Genomic DNA, 16,649 nt, shown 5'->3' on the forward strand with positions numbered 1-16,649 from the left:
GAACAAAACACCTTACCAAATGTTTTACGAGGAGTTTTATGAAAAGTTTGTATCCGGATGGAATTGTACAGAGTGCTACAGAAGATATAAAGAATTTGCGAAGGAGAATGAATTCTTTGCATGTAGTTCAAATATATTTGGTGGCAAGATGAGAGAATTTGTGAAGAGAAGTAGAAAGCGAGACGGTTCTGCAAGAAGTTATATTTACGAAGCAAGTATGTTATTAGAAGGTCGTGGAAAGAAAGAAACAGTGAATTATGAGGAAGTGCTTGAAAAATTCATGGAGTACATGGGAAGCAATATAACATACAACAAAGACATATACAGTGAGTTTAAGTACTACTGTGAACAGCATGAGATTGAAGTAATGAGTAAAGGAGACTTTGAAACGCTTATGAAAGACAGTGAGGAGGTCGTTCATGAGAACAATGATGAAATAGTTCATGAGAACAGTAAGGAGGTCGTTCATGAGAACAGTGATGAAATAGTTCACGATGTCGTTCGTGAAGAAGCCATTGCAACAAAGAATGAGATAAAGGATTTCATAGAACTTAACAAGGAGGAGTTTAAAGAAGGCTATGAAGTGAAAAGATGTGAAGAAGATTTCTTGGCGTATTTGAAGAAAAAGAGACTAAAGCCAATGGCTCAAAATAAGTTTCAATCGATGTTTGAAAAGAAACGTTTGAGCTATGGTGGTGTAAGAAGCACATATTACTTTGTTAAGAAGTGAGGACATTTATTTTTGTCGTTAGTGTTGGAGTTTGTGTGTTGTTAGTGAGAGAATAAATTAAATCATGAACTTTGCCATGGTCTCTGTCCCTAGTAGTTTTCATTAAGTTCTGGAAATAATGAAAGTCATGAACTTTGCCATGGTCTCTGTCCCTAGTAGTTTTCATTATCTCACAGAGTTAATGAAAGTCATACTTTCTATCAGATGAAGCATGCAGATGAACATAATGAAAGTTAGTGAGTTTGCCACGAGTTATGAATAAAATATTGGCATATTAGACGAGATAGCTGATGAAACAGATGAAGATAAATTAAATCTTGGACTTTGCCACACTCTGTCCCTAGTTCCTCAAAATCCTTGACAACGTTGCTTAGAAATTTTGGTTCAAAACCTCATCTGATTTTAATCTGTTATGCTACCTGTTAAGTTTCGCGAGATTATAAATGTCATGGAGTTATATAAAAAGGAGGGACAGCTAGGGACACTGGAAGTACTTGTAAGGCTATCTGTTAAGATTGCATGAAATACTAAAAAATCATGAAATCCATTATCGCTGTGCTAGCTTCACCTTAGAGTAAAATGACGACTAAAGTCACTGAAGCAATGAAACAAAAGTTTTTGGTAGAATACATTAAATCAGGAATTATTCCAGAAGGTTTTTACATTCATACTATGAAGGATGGTAGAGTTCAGTTTAGAAAGATAAAGCAACCATTAGATAAAGAAGGAATTTTGAGAAAGATTAAACTTCATGAGGACAACATTGCTGAACTTAAGAAGAAGTTAGAAGAGTTGGAGAAAGCAGACGACAGAGAGTTATAAAGCAATGAATTCAAGAGGGTGAAAAAACAGGTGAAAAAAGAGGTGAGATCTCACCACTTCACCTAGATTTATTTTTGTGCTATGTTTTCATACGTGTGAGGGTGGTGATATCATTTATTTTTAAGTTTATTTTTATTTTATTTTTATATAAATGACGAAAACTATTGAGATAACAAACTACAACGGTCATGAGTTCAAGAACTTGTTCTTCGTTCCTCGTGAAAATACATTCTATCAGATACGCGGGAGAAAGGGTAAAGTTAGTTTGAGCGTTTATGAAGGAATGAAGAATGGAAAGTTTATACAAGCATACGATACAAACGGTAAACGTGTTTCATTACATTTGTCAAAACTTACTAACATTTATTTTGACAGTGATTTTGACCTATATGAAGAAGAAAGTGAGTCAGAAGATTATGAGCTGTTATGTGAAGCACAGCAATGGGAGGAGTTGCAATACTTTTGTAAGTGAGAACGTTTATTTTTTACATTAGTGAAGTCGTTTGTGAAAACGTTAGTGAAGTGAAGTGGTTGGCGGCTTTGTAAATATTTAATGTTAAGTTAGTGTTGTCGTTTGTGTTGTAAAAATATATGTTAATGGTTTTGTAAATATTTAAGGTTAAGTGGTGTACGGAGGCGCGCAGTGCCTCAGTACACGACTTAGCCATACTAACTAAAAATGAGTTTTTATTAAGAAAATAGACAATTCATGTAATAACAAAGCATACGATAGTATAAAAATCAAAACTATTTTCTTATAGGAAAACAAAAAATAACGTATATTTTTAGTGAGTAGGTATTCATCGAGCATACTCCCACTATAAACTATTTTCTAGTTTTCTGGCCGGCAAAGAGCCAGAGAATCACAACTACAACAAATTATGGTGAAGTTCTCTTGATTTTCCATATAATTTGAGAGAACATCCGAGAACTTCACCATAAACGAAATACAAACAGATTCCTTGTTTCTCTGCGGGCCAACAATCACATATACATTACCTTAGGGCAAAGTTCTTCCGAGGTTTCTCATCAAATGAGAAACTTGAGCAGAACTTTGCCCTATTTGAGTAAATTTACATTCTCTGACGTGAAGAGAGTCATAGAAATACACAAGTATTAACTTATGGTGAAGTTTTCTGGACTTCCTTCCTTATCTGAGAGACATCCAGATAACTTCATCATAAACGAATTACAGACAAGTTCTCTCGCTGTTTGCAGGACAAATACCACAAATTCATTACACTATTGAAGAGTTGTTCCGAGGTTTCTCATCGAATGAGAAACTTCGGAAAAAATTTGCTCTAGTGGAATAAATTTACCTCCCCTAACACACAAATGATCAGATATAACAAGCACAGATTTTTAAGGTATAGCTTTGTTGAAAACCTTTCAACGAATGAGAAAGTTAGGAAAAACTCTACCTTATAAGATCAACTATAGAATTCATAGCTCTTTGAATACTAGGAAACATTAATGCAGTAGTTTAAGGCAAAGTTTTTCCGAGATCTACGAAGGATAGAGAGATCTCGGAAGAACTTTGCTCTGCACAAGTAATTTCAGAATCTATGGTCCTCTAAGGACCAGAGGACGGTAATGTAAAAGAATGATGTCAATAGCAGATAAATAATAGCCTTAGAAGTTCAATACGTGCACAGTTTGACTACATTGCCCTAGTAGTTAGACTGTACAGGTATTGTACTTCTGGCGTAAAAAATCCTCATTGAAGACAATAGGTAGAAACTCAAATTGTTGATAAATATCCCAAAATATCATAAGAGAGCCCATTATTGTTACCTGGCTCCTTCCTGGCTTTCAAAGTCTGTAAACGAGAAGTCTTGGCTCTTGTGGTAATTGCTTCCAAGAGGTTTACTCAATTCGAGTAAAACTATAAACCCCGTAACTGACATGTACTTCCTTGAATGGGCATTAAAAGTAATTTAACCTAACGAATAGTAACATGACCACTATTTTGATGACTAAGAAATGTAATTCATCAAATTGGCAGTTCGATGAATGATACCATGCAATCAACAACTGGTTTGTTACAATTTGGCTTGATTCATCAAATTGGCGGTTTGATGAACCGAATATTGTAATCCAGACTAGGTCAGTTGCTTGTTGGTCATAGATAATAATGACACCTTTCAGTTTTTGTTAAACATCTCAATTATCCCGCCAAAAATTATTGGGTCTAAATTGGTTATTATTATTATTATTTTCAGAAACAAACTAACTTGTTTTTTAGGAATTTATCATTCATAAAGTCTTTATGATATATTTTCAACTTATAATGAATATGAAATTATAATTGTTATTTTGAAAAAAATTATTCATGATCAATTCATGATTTAACCAGTTCCTTCAAATTAGGAGAGCATATTCAAATATAATTGCTCATTAAAATCAATTTTTATGTTTTTTTTTAAATCGAAATTATCTCATCATAAACCATGCAAACTGACTATTTGTTCTTATCACCATGTTACCAATATCAGAATTGTCTTTACAGCCAAAATTTCGCTCGATAAAAGTCCATCCAATAGTGAGATAATTGAGCAACGAACATTTTTCCATATCACAAAAAACCTCCCCTTAATTTTAAGAAAAAAAAATTCGGATATTATTCATGGATCTAAGTAATCTGATATTTGAGTATCGGCACTATGCATAAAACATATATTTATAGTTTTTTTGGAGTTTTATGATTTTAAATATATTCAAATTTGGCAATCCAATAGATTTTTAAAAAATAGGTAAATAAAAATAGATTACATATGCAGCAGATTTAGAACATGAAACAAATCTTATAGTGACCCAAAAAAAAATTCATGATCCAAAAAAGAAAAAAAATGGCTAAATGGGAATCGAACCTTGGCATAATAAATCATTATGTCGGATGTTTCCACTACACTACACCGGCAGTTGGAAAAATGCCCTTGGTGGTTCTATTTAATAGCTACTCCAAACGATAGGCGGTGTCCCCAGCTTTAGAGAGGTGGTAAAAGTAAGGAAAATCTGGGTAATTAAAATTTAGCCATCGATTTAAATATTTCATATTTCAGATTTATAACTTTTTAATGCAAATGACATAAATAGCCTTTTGCTCATTCGATTTCGTTTCGATTCTCTCAAAAATTGACCACTTAATTTGGTTATTGTCAATTTTGATTGAAAAATTGAGAGTCATCTATTGCTACCGGAAATTCATAAATGAACTAAATATTATTCATCACTATCTTCTCATCTAGATTAATGATTATGCAAAATTGAAAATGTTTTACATTTTTTTTGATAGTCATGTATTTTTACTATTCATATGATACATATTACTTTTACTGATAAGCAGTTTTGGCTAATAACGGTTATTTTTTGAAAAAATTATTTCATTTTCGGAAATCTCAATGACAATGCTGTATTTATCCCTCCAAAAAGCCTGGAGTGATTTTTATGATGTGAAAAGCTATCAGGATTATACATCATCATTAGGTTTTGCTAATGGACCCGAAGATAATTTTTACATTCACTCGAATTTATTCCAAAACATTCATCAAGACAACATCAACGAAAGAGGAGGTGGTGCAGTACGCTATATCTCATTCAGAAAATCATATCTCCTCATAGAAGATTGCGCAATAATCAAATGCTCCTCGAATGGTAATGGTGGTGATATTTTTATTAATAATGCCGGCCATACAAACATAAATAGAGTTTGCGGATATTCTTGCGAAATAACAAGTACAGACAGATCTGGTCAATTTCTTTATTCTGAAGGAACTTCAAACGATAACAACGTAGAGGTGACATCAATCAGCAAGTGTGGCAATAAAAATTACGGAAATAGCTATGTATTTATTGCATTCCGCGGAAACCAAATTATTTCGGAAGTAAACTTGTCAAATTGCCAAAGTCATTCATATCCTGGAATTACTCCTTCACAACCAGTATCAGGGGCTATAAAATTCTCACATATTTCATCAAATGAAGCCAATGAAAAAGGAATGTTTAGATTGAACGGCGGAATTCATTCAGCTGAATACTGCAACATCATTAACAATAAAGTACATGATGCAATAACCATTGTCGATGGAAGTACTTTCACTTTTTCCAGTACATTTTTCTATTACATATTCAGGATTTTTATATCTAGAAGGATGTTCTGTTGACTCACTGAACAAGACGATGGGAAAGGTTTCCTCAAATGACAAGAACCAAATTTATGACATTAATTATATTGAATTATTTGCTTCGGGTTTATGTCTTACCTCTCCAATTCAGACAAAGCCAACTCCTACACCAAAACCAACCCCTTCTCCATCAAATTTCCAAACACCTGATTTAACATTAGAAAAAACTCCAATGATAACAGAAGAAGAAAAAAAAAGTGAAACATTAGTCCAAACACCTTATCTAACTTTGAATCCAACACCAATAGAAACACAAAAACAAACTCAAGAACAAACTCCAATTGAAACTAAATTTGAAACTCCAAAAGTGACACAAATTGAAACACCAAAAGTGACAGTATTTGAGACTCCAAAAGTGACATAAATTGAGACACCAAAAATGACAGAAATTGAGACATCATCTGAGTCAGAAAAAACAGATGATGAAACACCAAATTTGAACCATATCAAACAGTAAGTCAAACAGCTGTTCCTGTTGTTATAACTACACCTAAAGAGACAACAAGTTCTTTACCAAGTAGAACAGCAATCACAAGAAGTAATGATAATCATTCATATACAAAAACCATTACAACAGGATCAACATTTATCACAACTAAAACATTAATTGTAACAGATATAACAACATTAACAAATGACCATCAAATCATTTACACGACGACAACAATAGAAACATTACAAATCCTTGAAATTTCAACAAACACAGTTGTTGAAATCGAAATCATTCAACCAGATGAAACAGAAGATACAGACAAGAAACAGATATTTAGATTTGCTTTGATTATAATATTATGCGTAGTTGCATTGATATTCTTATGCATACTTCTTATTTGTTGCGCAAGAAGAATCAGAAATGAAGAACTTTCTGCATTTGGATTGTCTTCATCAGTTCATTTACTTGAAGATACAAACAAAGTGACTTATTTCAGTCCAATGGTTATGACTAATGATGAGTCACTTGATGACCCATTCAAAGAAGACTTCTTACACAGCTATATAGAAGAAGCATCTATATAAATTATTATTTTTAATCATGATAAATAAAATATATTCTTTCTATCCCTTTAAAATATAAAATCGTTTTTTATCAAAGGAAATAATCCACATCTGAATGCATCTAGATGTTCTTAAGAGTTAAATCAATTTGACTGCAGTATTTTGTTGAACGCAACATTTTTGTGGATTACATAACAATAAATACCCTTCAGTATTTCCTTTTTTCACAGAGAGATGTATATACTAAATATATTCATTAGTTAATATTGATATATATTGTTATAGGGCATGGCCTTTTATATATCTAGATAGAAGCATCTTAATCATCTGCTCCTGGACCTTTGTCAATTAGACTTTTACGAAATGAAATGGAAATTACAAATTCTTGAATGATTTGAAAAAAAAGTAGAACGATAATTTTAAATTCTAATAAAGTAAAGTTTCATTATATTAAATCAAGAGCAACTCATATTTCGCCATATGCGATCTATTTATGGCGATGGATTAGTATCCAGAGGACTTGTTTCCATAACGCAGTCGCAGTGGATAGATCAATATGACATTAATGGTCTAACTAAGCTTTGTGAAAAGAATGATTCTAACATATGGGCCTTATTGACGAATCCTGGTGGATATTTGTTAATTGATTTAAAAAAGCAATATCCTATTTCGGGAATTTTATTCATGAGCTCTACTTATCTTGCGTACCCTTGGTCAAAGCATCCACCATCATACTCATTGCAGTTTTCGAACGATAATAATGTCTTTCAAACTCTTTTTGAAGAGAGAAAATTAACGAGAATCAATTATGAAAATATATCTACCGAGATTTCCTTCAACAGAACATATAAATATAGGTATTTCAGAATAATGATGCTTGATTTTTCAGATAATTCCAAAGAACACGGACAATACATTTCTTGGCTTGATTTCTACACGAGTCATGTTCGAAACATTTCATGCCAATGTTTCAAATACCAAAGTAATTATCTATCATATATTTTTATTATTCTGTTTGATAATTGAGTTTAACTTTTTGCTTTTTAAACAAATTATTGCAATTTCATTATACATCCATATCCATTAAATAGAATGTTTAAGCTTATCTCAATCGTATTTGTTCGTTTTTCGATCAGTGAAAATTGAATCATCTTCATAGACCGAATCTCCGCATATCATCACTTTAACATATAATACAATCACATATATAGCAATATTTTAAGCACATACACTATAAATATTTCAAATTAAAACTTTAAATTTAAATGAATCAGAGATGTGAGAATTTTATTGATGTAAATTCTATTAAACTCGTTATATATAGGCAATGCAATAATAGATCACGTGTAATTTAATTATATCGATTTTATAAATTTCTTGCATTTTCTTAAATTGGTTGTGATTTTTTATTTCATATCTATATGTATATTGCAAATATCAGTGACAAATTACAAGTAAATTCGCTTTCTCAAAATCAATTTTTGTCAAAACGTGAATTTTACATGACAATGAGCATTATATAAATAGTGTGGTAAAATAATTATCGCTGTTATGTTTTCGAAAAATGAATAAGCTCAGAAATATTGAAATTTGCGTATGATTTCTCCTTTCAATTTTTCTCAGAAAAAAATTCTGAGAATCGACCAAACATAAATTGAAAGAGTTGAATAATGCTTTGAAATTGATTTCATTTTTATCATTCATGTATCGCCAAATCAGCAAGGTAAAGCAAGGCTACAGGACACGTGATGGAGCTGGTGTCTCTCTTGTTAGAGTCATTGGAAATGCTGACACAACAGATTATGATCCATTTTTAATGCTTGATGCATTTGATTCAACAAATCCAAAGGATTATATGGCTGGATTCCCATTCCATCCTCATCGTGGTATTGAAACAATCACATATCTTATTGAAGGAGAGATCGAACACCAAGATTCACTTGGAAACAAAGGCGTCATCAAGGGTGGTGAAGCTCAATGGATGACCGCAGGAAGTGGAATTATTCATCAAGAAATGCCTGCAGCAACACCACGTTTGCTTGGAGCTCAAATCTGGCTTAACCTTTCGAAGGAAAACAAAATGGTGGATCCTTCTTATGGAGATATCAAGAAAGAAGATATTCCAGTTGTTCAGATTCCAAATGGAGAAATCAAGATCATTGCTGGAACATACAACAATATCTCTGGTGCTTTCAAACCCAAGTATATTCCTGCAACATACTTTGACATCAGACCGGATCCAAATGCAGAGTTTGGAGTGTGGTAGAATTTACGAAAAAGTGACACTTAACCTTAAATTTCCAAACACTATTTTTTGATTGTATTTTGTTATTTATATATTTATTTATATATTTATATATATATGTATATTTATATATGTATATATTTATATATGTATATATTTATATATGTATATATTTATATATGTATATATTTATATATGTATATATTTATATATGTATATATTTATATATGTATATATTTATATATGTATATATTTATATATGTATATATTTATATATGTATATATTTATATATGTATATATTTATATATGTATATATTTATATATGTATATATTTATATATGTATATATTTATATATGTATATATTTATATATGTATATATTTATATATGTATATATTTATATATGTATATATTTATATATGTATATATTTATATATGTATATATTTATATATGTATATATTTATATATGTATATATTTATATATGTATATATTTATATATGTATATATTTATATATGTATATATTTATATATGTATATATTTATATATGTATATATTTATATATGTATATATTTATATATGAATAAATAATACATCAAACTAGTTTTAGAGTTGATAGTAAGAAGCGAAGAACAGTACCAGTAAGATACAGCAGTAGTAGCTGCTTCATGCTGCATTGAGTATTGTTGAATGATTTGAAGTAGTGGTTTTTGAAATCAGCACCCCTATGAGAGCGCTGGCGACCGAAACACCACTAGTAAGATTGTGTATTAGAAACTGCTTCATGCTGTGTTGAGTAAGCTTCGATGTCTTTGTAGGATAGCTTTCTGAGAGCGAAACAAGATAGTGTTGAAAAAAAAATTTTGAAAATCTGAGAGACTGTGCAAGAGCCAACGACCAAAACACTACCAGTAAGATACAGCAGTAGTAGCTGCTTCATGCTGCATTGAGTATTGTTGAATGATTTGAAGTAGTGGTTTTTGAAATCAGCACCCCTATGAGAGCGCTGGCGACCGAAACACCACTAGTAAGATTGTGTATTAGAAACTGCTTCATGCTGTGTTGAGTAAGCCTCGATTTCTTTATCAGACCACCTTTAAATTAACCACTCACATTCTCACTGTGGTCCATCAAAAATTTGTAAACTTTATGACATAAAATTATATTATATGCAGGATCCCACCTATTACTTAATCTTTTTGGAATAAATGTTTTATAATATTTATCGATTGATTGTAATTTTTTGTATAAAAAAGTTTTTTATTTATATTAAAAATATATTCGGTTAATGATATTATCTTATAATTTGTAAATAAATCTAGTAATAAAATAACTTTAATAGTTGGTGTCAATTTTTCGAAAATTCTGGTTTTTTCAATATCTCTGGTGCTTTCAAACCCAAGTATATTCCTGCAACATACTTTGACATCAGACTGGATCCAAATGCAGAGTTTGAATTAGAGACTGACCCAGCAAATAATCTTTTTGCTTATTTGTTCGAAGGATCAGCTGACTTTTCAAAGAACCATGATGGAAAGCAAATTGACGCCAAGCAGGCTGTTCTATTCACATTGGGAAAGATGTTATCAATCAAGGCTGGACAACAGGGTTTGAGAATGATTGTTTTGAGTGGTCCATCCATTCACGAACCAATCGCATGGGCAGGTCCAATTGTGATGAACACGAGAGAAGAGATCCTTCAAGCTTACAAAGAACTTGACTATGATACATTTCTCAAACACAAAAGGAATTAATTAAAAGAAAGGAGTAAAAAAATTTAATTAATTTTTATATACATTTATTTTTACTTTTAAATTGATGAATCAATCATTAGTGGTCACTTTACTACAAGAAAACAACCTTATGGCAAGATTCCTTGAAGCTTCGAATGTATTGAGAGACCTAATTAGATAAATTTCTTCATTCGAACTAATTGGCATCATTGATTTTCCTAGATTTGATGGTAATAGTATAGAGCGTGAAAGCAATAAAATATAATTAATATCTTATGAAGCATGCTTCTAGAGGGGAGAACTCTCATAGAAGACCATTCGGAGTTCTGATGCTGAAATCATCCACTAATTTGGACGGAGACACACTATGATTGGCCGGATCAAATCCTGCGAAATATCCTGACAAGTATTAGATGATGGGTTATTTTTCTAAACTGACATTCTGATCGGTTTACAAATGTCGAATATTTGAACTTTACAAATGTCATATTATTTGATCTTTTCTTGCTCTCATCTCATGAACAAGAGAAAATGGTTTTTATCTATATTTTTAGTTTTATATTTTTGTCACGCTACACTTTCAGGATCGAATACTTTCCAAAGGTACATTCACTATTTTTGACAAAATTTTAAATTTTCATGGGGTTGTAAATCTTATAATAACTAGATGAATAAGGAATGAATCCCAGTATAATGTGCATCATTATATTAAACACTATATGTAAGGCTAATGATTCTATTAACACTTATGAAGATCTATAGTATTTGAGCAGATAAATTTGATAATTTCCAAAACTCTTATATTTCAAAATTAAAGTGTGCGAATGCATTTAAATGAGAGCAAAAAGAGATTGATGCTGTTAAAACTAGGTGTTAATTTGCAATTATTTCGCATCACAAGAACTACCCAGTAAATTCGGCTATCTTTCTTTGCAATTATTCTCCATTATACATATAATATAATGGTTAGGGTTTGAAGAAAAGTTACTAGAGAATTATTGACTTTTGAAATAATGCAGAATTTTACTTGAAGAAATCATTAATTTATGAGTTCCAAATTGCTAAGCATGACGAAGGATCATTAAATTTGCTACAATTAAATACACTTATTGCAGAATTAAGATTTTTGAAATTAAAAGTTTGAAATATTGCCTTTTTGAATAAAAATTTAAATTTTATTATATAATCATGATAATATCTTATAGAAATTAAAAGAAAATATTTTAAACCATTCAAATATTTTGAATGTCTTATCAATTTAACATATTAAAAGATAGCTTGATTTTATCATCATTAGTTGTTATCAAAGTTTTCTTCTTTTAATGAACAACAGTAAATGATTTGTTAATTACTTGTCTTCCTTTTTCGCAGCAAAATCGAAAGTTATGATGATAATCTTGCTCTCAATTTTGAAACTCTCTGATTTACAAGTAAGCATTCCTTTGGAAAAGCAGTCCTATTCTGTTTTCAAGATATTTTAAAGCCTCCATTTCATACAATGCGCAGATCTATTCGAAATTGCAAGAACTCTCAAGAAAAATGCAGCAGCAAAGAAGATTCCATAGTTTCTAGCATCAAAAATTTACAACCTTAATACAACAGTTAAAGAGAAGCTCGAAAAGAAAATATTTAACCATAAAGCTGGAAACCATTCGATATCTACTATTGGATCTAATAAAAAGTTAATTATAACATATTTAACATGCTATTTGTTGACTTTGTTCCATTATATTACCATATATATCTTTTTGAAATCTAAAATATTTTTACGATTTTAACCATGTGTTGTTGAAACCATATATCAATCTTAGCTAAAGTATAGTTTATGAGTCTGTCACCATCTAACGTATGAATTTTCAAAAATGTCAAATATGTTCATTTTTTCTGTAGATTCAGCCATAATTTCACGTTGTTATACTATTCAACTATTATTTAATATTTTTATCGATTTAAATATATGATGAGATGCTTAGTTCTCCTGGAAATCGATTTTTAATCGCAATTTTAACTTTCCAAAAAAAATTCAAAAATAAAAATCCCTCTCAATTTTCTAACTTTTATAACTCGCCAAATCTCTAGCCAAATTTTTTTGGCCCGTATAAATATTGTTAGGCACTATATAGGGATGCTATTTATCCTATTTTCATCCCATTTTACTGTTATCGCCTAGTGAATGTACCTTTCCAATGCATGTTACGCAATATAAATAATGAAGATTTTTTAAATTCTTTCCTTTATAAGCAACCAAGGATTTCTTACTATGCAATACAGAAAATATCTTATGGTGACGGTAGCGAAACTACATCTATTTATGATAGATATCATTTCGATTTTGGATCATGGGAATTCGAGCCAATAAACATTTCGAATAATGAAAATGAAACTATTGTTTGTCTATTGAAAGAGAAATATATACTAAATAAGAAAGCAAAAGAAAGATTCAATAAATTTTATAGGGAAATTCAATCTAGAGCTAGCAATATAAAAGATTTTGATAGAATTGAGTACAGTGGCACTGATCACCGCTTGGTTTGCTTTAACAAAAATAATTCAAAAATATTCAATTTTTTGACAAGTAAATTTGGTCAATATTTATATTCATTTTCAAGAACATTGAGATGTAATAAAATTTATGAAAAAATACTCCTTGCACAAGCAGACAAATACATCGAAATTACAGTTGAAAAGAAGATTTCAATCGATGAAGAAGGATTTAAATATAAGTTTCGTATAGAAGATTGTGGAGTATCTGATCCACTTTCTAATTCACTAGATGGTGATCGTTCTCCTACATACCTAGATATTTCAATCATATTTTTATTGATATTTGCCTATAAAATGTTTAGTTAACTGCTGTCTCTTCGGCTTCCTTGGCAGCAGCTTCTTCAGCAATCTTAGCTGCAGCTTCTTCTGCAGCCTTTTCGGCAACTGCAACATCTTCGACGATGGCAGTTTCGCCTTCTGCTGGTGAGGCTTCTTCCTCTTCCTCAATGGCAATGCCAGATAAATCGCGTTCGACTGATGAAAGGAATTCGTCAACACACTTGTTGACATCATCCTTAGCAGCACAAAGAGAGGCAGCTTCGGATGGATCTTCTCTGTTGACATTGGGAAGGATGTTATCAATCAAGGCTGGACAACAGGGTTTGAGAATGATTGTTTTGAGTGGTCCATCCATTCACGAACCAATCGCATGGGCAGGTCCAATTGTGATGAACACGAGAGAAGAGATCCTTCAAGCTTACAAAGAACTTGACTATGACACATTCTATTCCAATGATGAACTTATGTCCATATGACATGGATATTTTTTTTTAGATATGAAGAATACTATAAACGAATGTAGGAACGGAAAAATATCAAGATATGCAAATAAGCATATCATATTTCTTTTTTGTCCGAATGAGTTGAGTTAAGTTTGTCGATTTACAGTATGATCTTATGGCAATTCTTTAATTGCGAGGGGAAAAAAAACTTGGTAAACACAAAAGAGCCAGAATTATGTTCATAAAGGTTATGCAATCATATGCATATGCTAAGCATATTATATATTTAAAAATATTTTATCTAAATCCGAATTTAAGTAATATATTGATAGTTTATTGTATGTTGAGCAAAAATTTATGGTTGGAGCAATGGTTTTTCATTCAAATTCGACGTTGATTCCTCTGATTTCGTTTCTGAGAAGACGAAGAATATAATTGCGACAGGAACCATGCAGAAACCAAGAAGATAGAGCCACTTGAATGGCCTATGAAAGAAAAGAATATCAATAGCTAATGAATAGAAATTTCCGGTTAAATTATTTAAAGTCATTATTGTTGCATTCGAATGTGGAAGAACAAGTGCCATCATTAGATAAACTAAACCTATTGCTATTGCATAAGCAATTTGCAATCCTATGGAAAGTTTATCCCATTTATAATTTTTTAATTCTTTCCATTCAATGCCCCCGCTTAAACCAAACGTTAGTGGAATAGCTAATGTCATAAATTTACAAATATAGAGTACAGGTCCATCTTCTTTTGCACACTTTTCTTGATAAATTGATCCAAATGCGAAAAGTATCGAAGCACCTAGAGAAATCATGTTACCAACAAATTTACTTCCTTTTGTGCCTTGGGCTACTAAAACCATTGAAACTCCACCAAGGCCAAATAATATAGCAATAAATTGTTTCCAATTAATTTTTCTTTTAAAGTAAAAATATGACAGCGGTGCAACCCAAAATACAACAGTCATTGTTAAAAGCATGGCTGATGCAAGTGATGTTTTACTAAAACCTATCATCGCAAGAATATCACCTGGAACAATGAAAATAGTAACAAAAATGGCATTCCACCATTTTGTTTCGCTCTTATGCCACTTCCAAACAAGAGAAATCCATGCAACGAAATATCCTGTTCCTAATGAAAATATTGGTAAACCGGAACCGTATTTTTCGGCACGATATGATAAGATAGATCCTGCTGTTGTGACACAAATAGCACATATCTGGAATCCAAAGCATGCTCCCCATACATTTGAGAAAAATCTTTCAATACACTCTTGCATTTTGTGAACTTGATTGTTAAGTGCCTATTACGCTTTTAAAATATTGAGTTCTGGAATTATTTTTCGTGGCGGCATTATTATTTTTTTCCATAAAAATTCCACGAACTTTCATAAGTTAAAGTATGAGATTTCATATTTTGGAACAATAAATCATGATTATTGCTTTTAGTGTGAGCTATTAAATGCATTAGTATTATTGAACTCCTACTCGAAATTAAATTCAATTTGAAAAATAGAGAAATGATTAAAGTTTAGAACAAATATTAAAAACATAAGAAGATTAATTATTAAAAGTGATAGTTTTATTAATTATCCAACATTTATGAATTATTTTGTAACACTTTGTTCAGGGTTCAAAGTTTCGACAATAGCAATTAAAAGCATTCATAGGACTCCTATAAAGAAGATGCTGAAATGCCATCCTTTTTCAGATATATTCCATTCTGTTTTATGTGAAAACATTTCAGACCATTAGTTACATCCAACAAACAAAAATGTTCCTGCAGAGAAGGCAGCGATTGTTCCCATGACAATTCTGTTTTGCACATGCTTTGTAATTATTATTCCAACTATTACGCCAACTGGAGACATCAACGTATAGAGAACAACAAAAATCCAGAAAAGTGTTTTTGTTGGTTTATCTTTAAGGATAATCAATGATAACGCGAAAGCTTCAACTGGTTTATGACCAACAATTGCGAAGAATATTGCAATAATACCATTGAATGTTTTCATGATTCCCAAGGCAAGGCCTTCTATAACAGAATGAACGTCCATAATAATGTATAATGATATTGTGGTAATCATTAATCCCTTATTTGATGTTGAAAACATGCCTTGAATTTGTTCTTCGTTTGGTATCTCATTATTTGCTTCAAGTGGATTATCTGTTCTAATCATTTCCTTTGCTTCTTCTTTTGATTCACTGGTATCAAACTCTTTATCATGTTCTCCATATGAAAATAATTCAACAGCTGTCAATAAAACAAATGTAGAGACTGCAATTGCTGAAGCAAGTGGATAATTATGAAAGCTTCCAATATCAACAAAAGAATCCGAAAGGAAATGCGCTAATCCTGCACCAAGGAAGACGCCACCTGCAAGTGCTTCAAGACGAGATTGCCATTTGATTTCACAAATACACATTGGCATCGCGGAACCAATTAGAGTTGTGAACCATATGATACCAGCCGATATGTACTTTAGGGTTTCTAGCTTGATATGCGACATGATTGATACTTTTTAAATTTGAACTCAAAATAGTTCAATATTGAATGTTTACGAAATTGAGAACTTATCAAATTTCGGGGATCATAATAGAAAAAAATATGCGCATATCAAGAAACATGTTTCTAAATATTAATTGCGTCCGTTGTAATAAAATT

The 16,649-nt window shown here is 31.2% G+C and overlaps 9 protein-coding genes across 9 annotated transcripts, besides 3 other annotated features; 6 read left to right on the forward strand and 3 right to left on the reverse strand.

Moving 5' to 3' along the window:
- Positions 1-244: part of a mobile genetic element that runs on past the window's edge.
- Positions 245-280: 36 nt separating this feature from the next.
- TVAGG3_0768980 (uncharacterized protein) lies at positions 281-730 on the forward strand (the record flags this gene model as incomplete). The annotated part of the gene is made up of 1 exon (XM_051245910.1): positions 281-730. The coding sequence occupies one exon, from the start codon at positions 281-283 to the stop codon at positions 728-730; it is 450 nt and encodes a 149-aa protein (XP_051092497.1).
- Positions 731-1,309: 579 nt separating this feature from the next.
- Positions 1,310-1,552, forward strand: TVAGG3_0768990 (uncharacterized protein; the record flags this gene model as incomplete). Its single annotated transcript, XM_001315302.1, has 1 exon — positions 1,310-1,552. The coding sequence occupies one exon, from the start codon at positions 1,310-1,312 to the stop codon at positions 1,550-1,552; it is 243 nt and encodes an 80-aa protein (XP_001315337.1).
- Positions 1,553-1,703: 151 nt separating this feature from the next.
- Positions 1,704-2,024, forward strand: TVAGG3_0769000 (uncharacterized protein; the record flags this gene model as incomplete). Its single annotated transcript, XM_001315301.1, has 1 exon — positions 1,704-2,024. The coding sequence occupies one exon, from the start codon at positions 1,704-1,706 to the stop codon at positions 2,022-2,024; it is 321 nt and encodes a 106-aa protein (XP_001315336.1).
- A 203-nt stretch (positions 2,025-2,227) lies between these two features.
- Positions 2,228-4,144: a mobile genetic element.
- A 1,491-nt stretch (positions 4,145-5,635) lies between these two features.
- TVAGG3_0769020 (uncharacterized protein) lies at positions 5,636-6,100 on the forward strand (the record flags this gene model as incomplete). Its single annotated transcript, XM_001315300.1, has 1 exon — positions 5,636-6,100. One exon carries the CDS (start codon positions 5,636-5,638, stop codon positions 6,098-6,100), a length of 465 nt encoding a protein of 154 aa, XP_001315335.1.
- A 2,165-nt stretch (positions 6,101-8,265) lies between these two features.
- On the forward strand, positions 8,266-9,035 carry TVAGG3_0769030 (uncharacterized protein; the record flags this gene model as incomplete). The annotated part of the gene is made up of 1 exon (XM_001315299.1): positions 8,435-8,998. The coding sequence occupies one exon, from the start codon at positions 8,435-8,437 to the stop codon at positions 8,996-8,998; it is 564 nt and encodes a 187-aa protein (XP_001315334.1).
- A 1,435-nt stretch (positions 9,036-10,470) lies between these two features.
- On the forward strand, positions 10,471-10,731 carry TVAGG3_0769040 (quercetin 2,3-dioxygenase protein; the record flags this gene model as incomplete). The annotated part of the gene is made up of 1 exon (XM_051245911.1): positions 10,471-10,731. The coding sequence occupies one exon, from the start codon at positions 10,471-10,473 to the stop codon at positions 10,729-10,731; it is 261 nt and encodes an 86-aa protein (XP_051092498.1).
- A 578-nt stretch (positions 10,732-11,309) lies between these two features.
- Positions 11,310-12,893: a mobile genetic element.
- A 659-nt stretch (positions 12,894-13,552) lies between these two features.
- TVAGG3_0769060 (uncharacterized protein) lies at positions 13,553-13,888 on the reverse strand (the record flags this gene model as incomplete). Its single annotated transcript, XM_001315298.1, has 1 exon — positions 13,553-13,888. One exon carries the CDS (start codon positions 13,886-13,888, stop codon positions 13,553-13,555), a length of 336 nt encoding a protein of 111 aa, XP_001315333.1.
- Positions 13,889-14,331: 443 nt separating this feature from the next.
- On the reverse strand, positions 14,332-15,264 carry TVAGG3_0769070 (transmembrane transporter protein; the record flags this gene model as incomplete). The annotated part of the gene is made up of 1 exon (XM_001315297.1): positions 14,332-15,264. The coding sequence occupies one exon, from the start codon at positions 15,262-15,264 to the stop codon at positions 14,332-14,334; it is 933 nt and encodes a 310-aa protein (XP_001315332.1).
- Positions 15,265-15,499: 235 nt separating this feature from the next.
- On the reverse strand, positions 15,500-16,494 carry TVAGG3_0769080 (zinc ion transmembrane transporter protein; the record flags this gene model as incomplete). Its single annotated transcript, XM_001315296.2, has 1 exon — positions 15,736-16,494. One exon carries the CDS (start codon positions 16,492-16,494, stop codon positions 15,736-15,738), a length of 759 nt encoding a protein of 252 aa, XP_001315331.1.
- Between the last annotated feature and the right edge of the window lie 155 nt (positions 16,495-16,649).

Source organism: Trichomonas vaginalis, chromosome III (assembly GCF_026262505.1).
Source record: "Trichomonas vaginalis G3 chromosome III, whole genome shotgun sequence".
In the NCBI taxonomy this organism is placed as follows: domain Eukaryota; phylum Parabasalia; order Trichomonadida; family Trichomonadidae; genus Trichomonas; species Trichomonas vaginalis.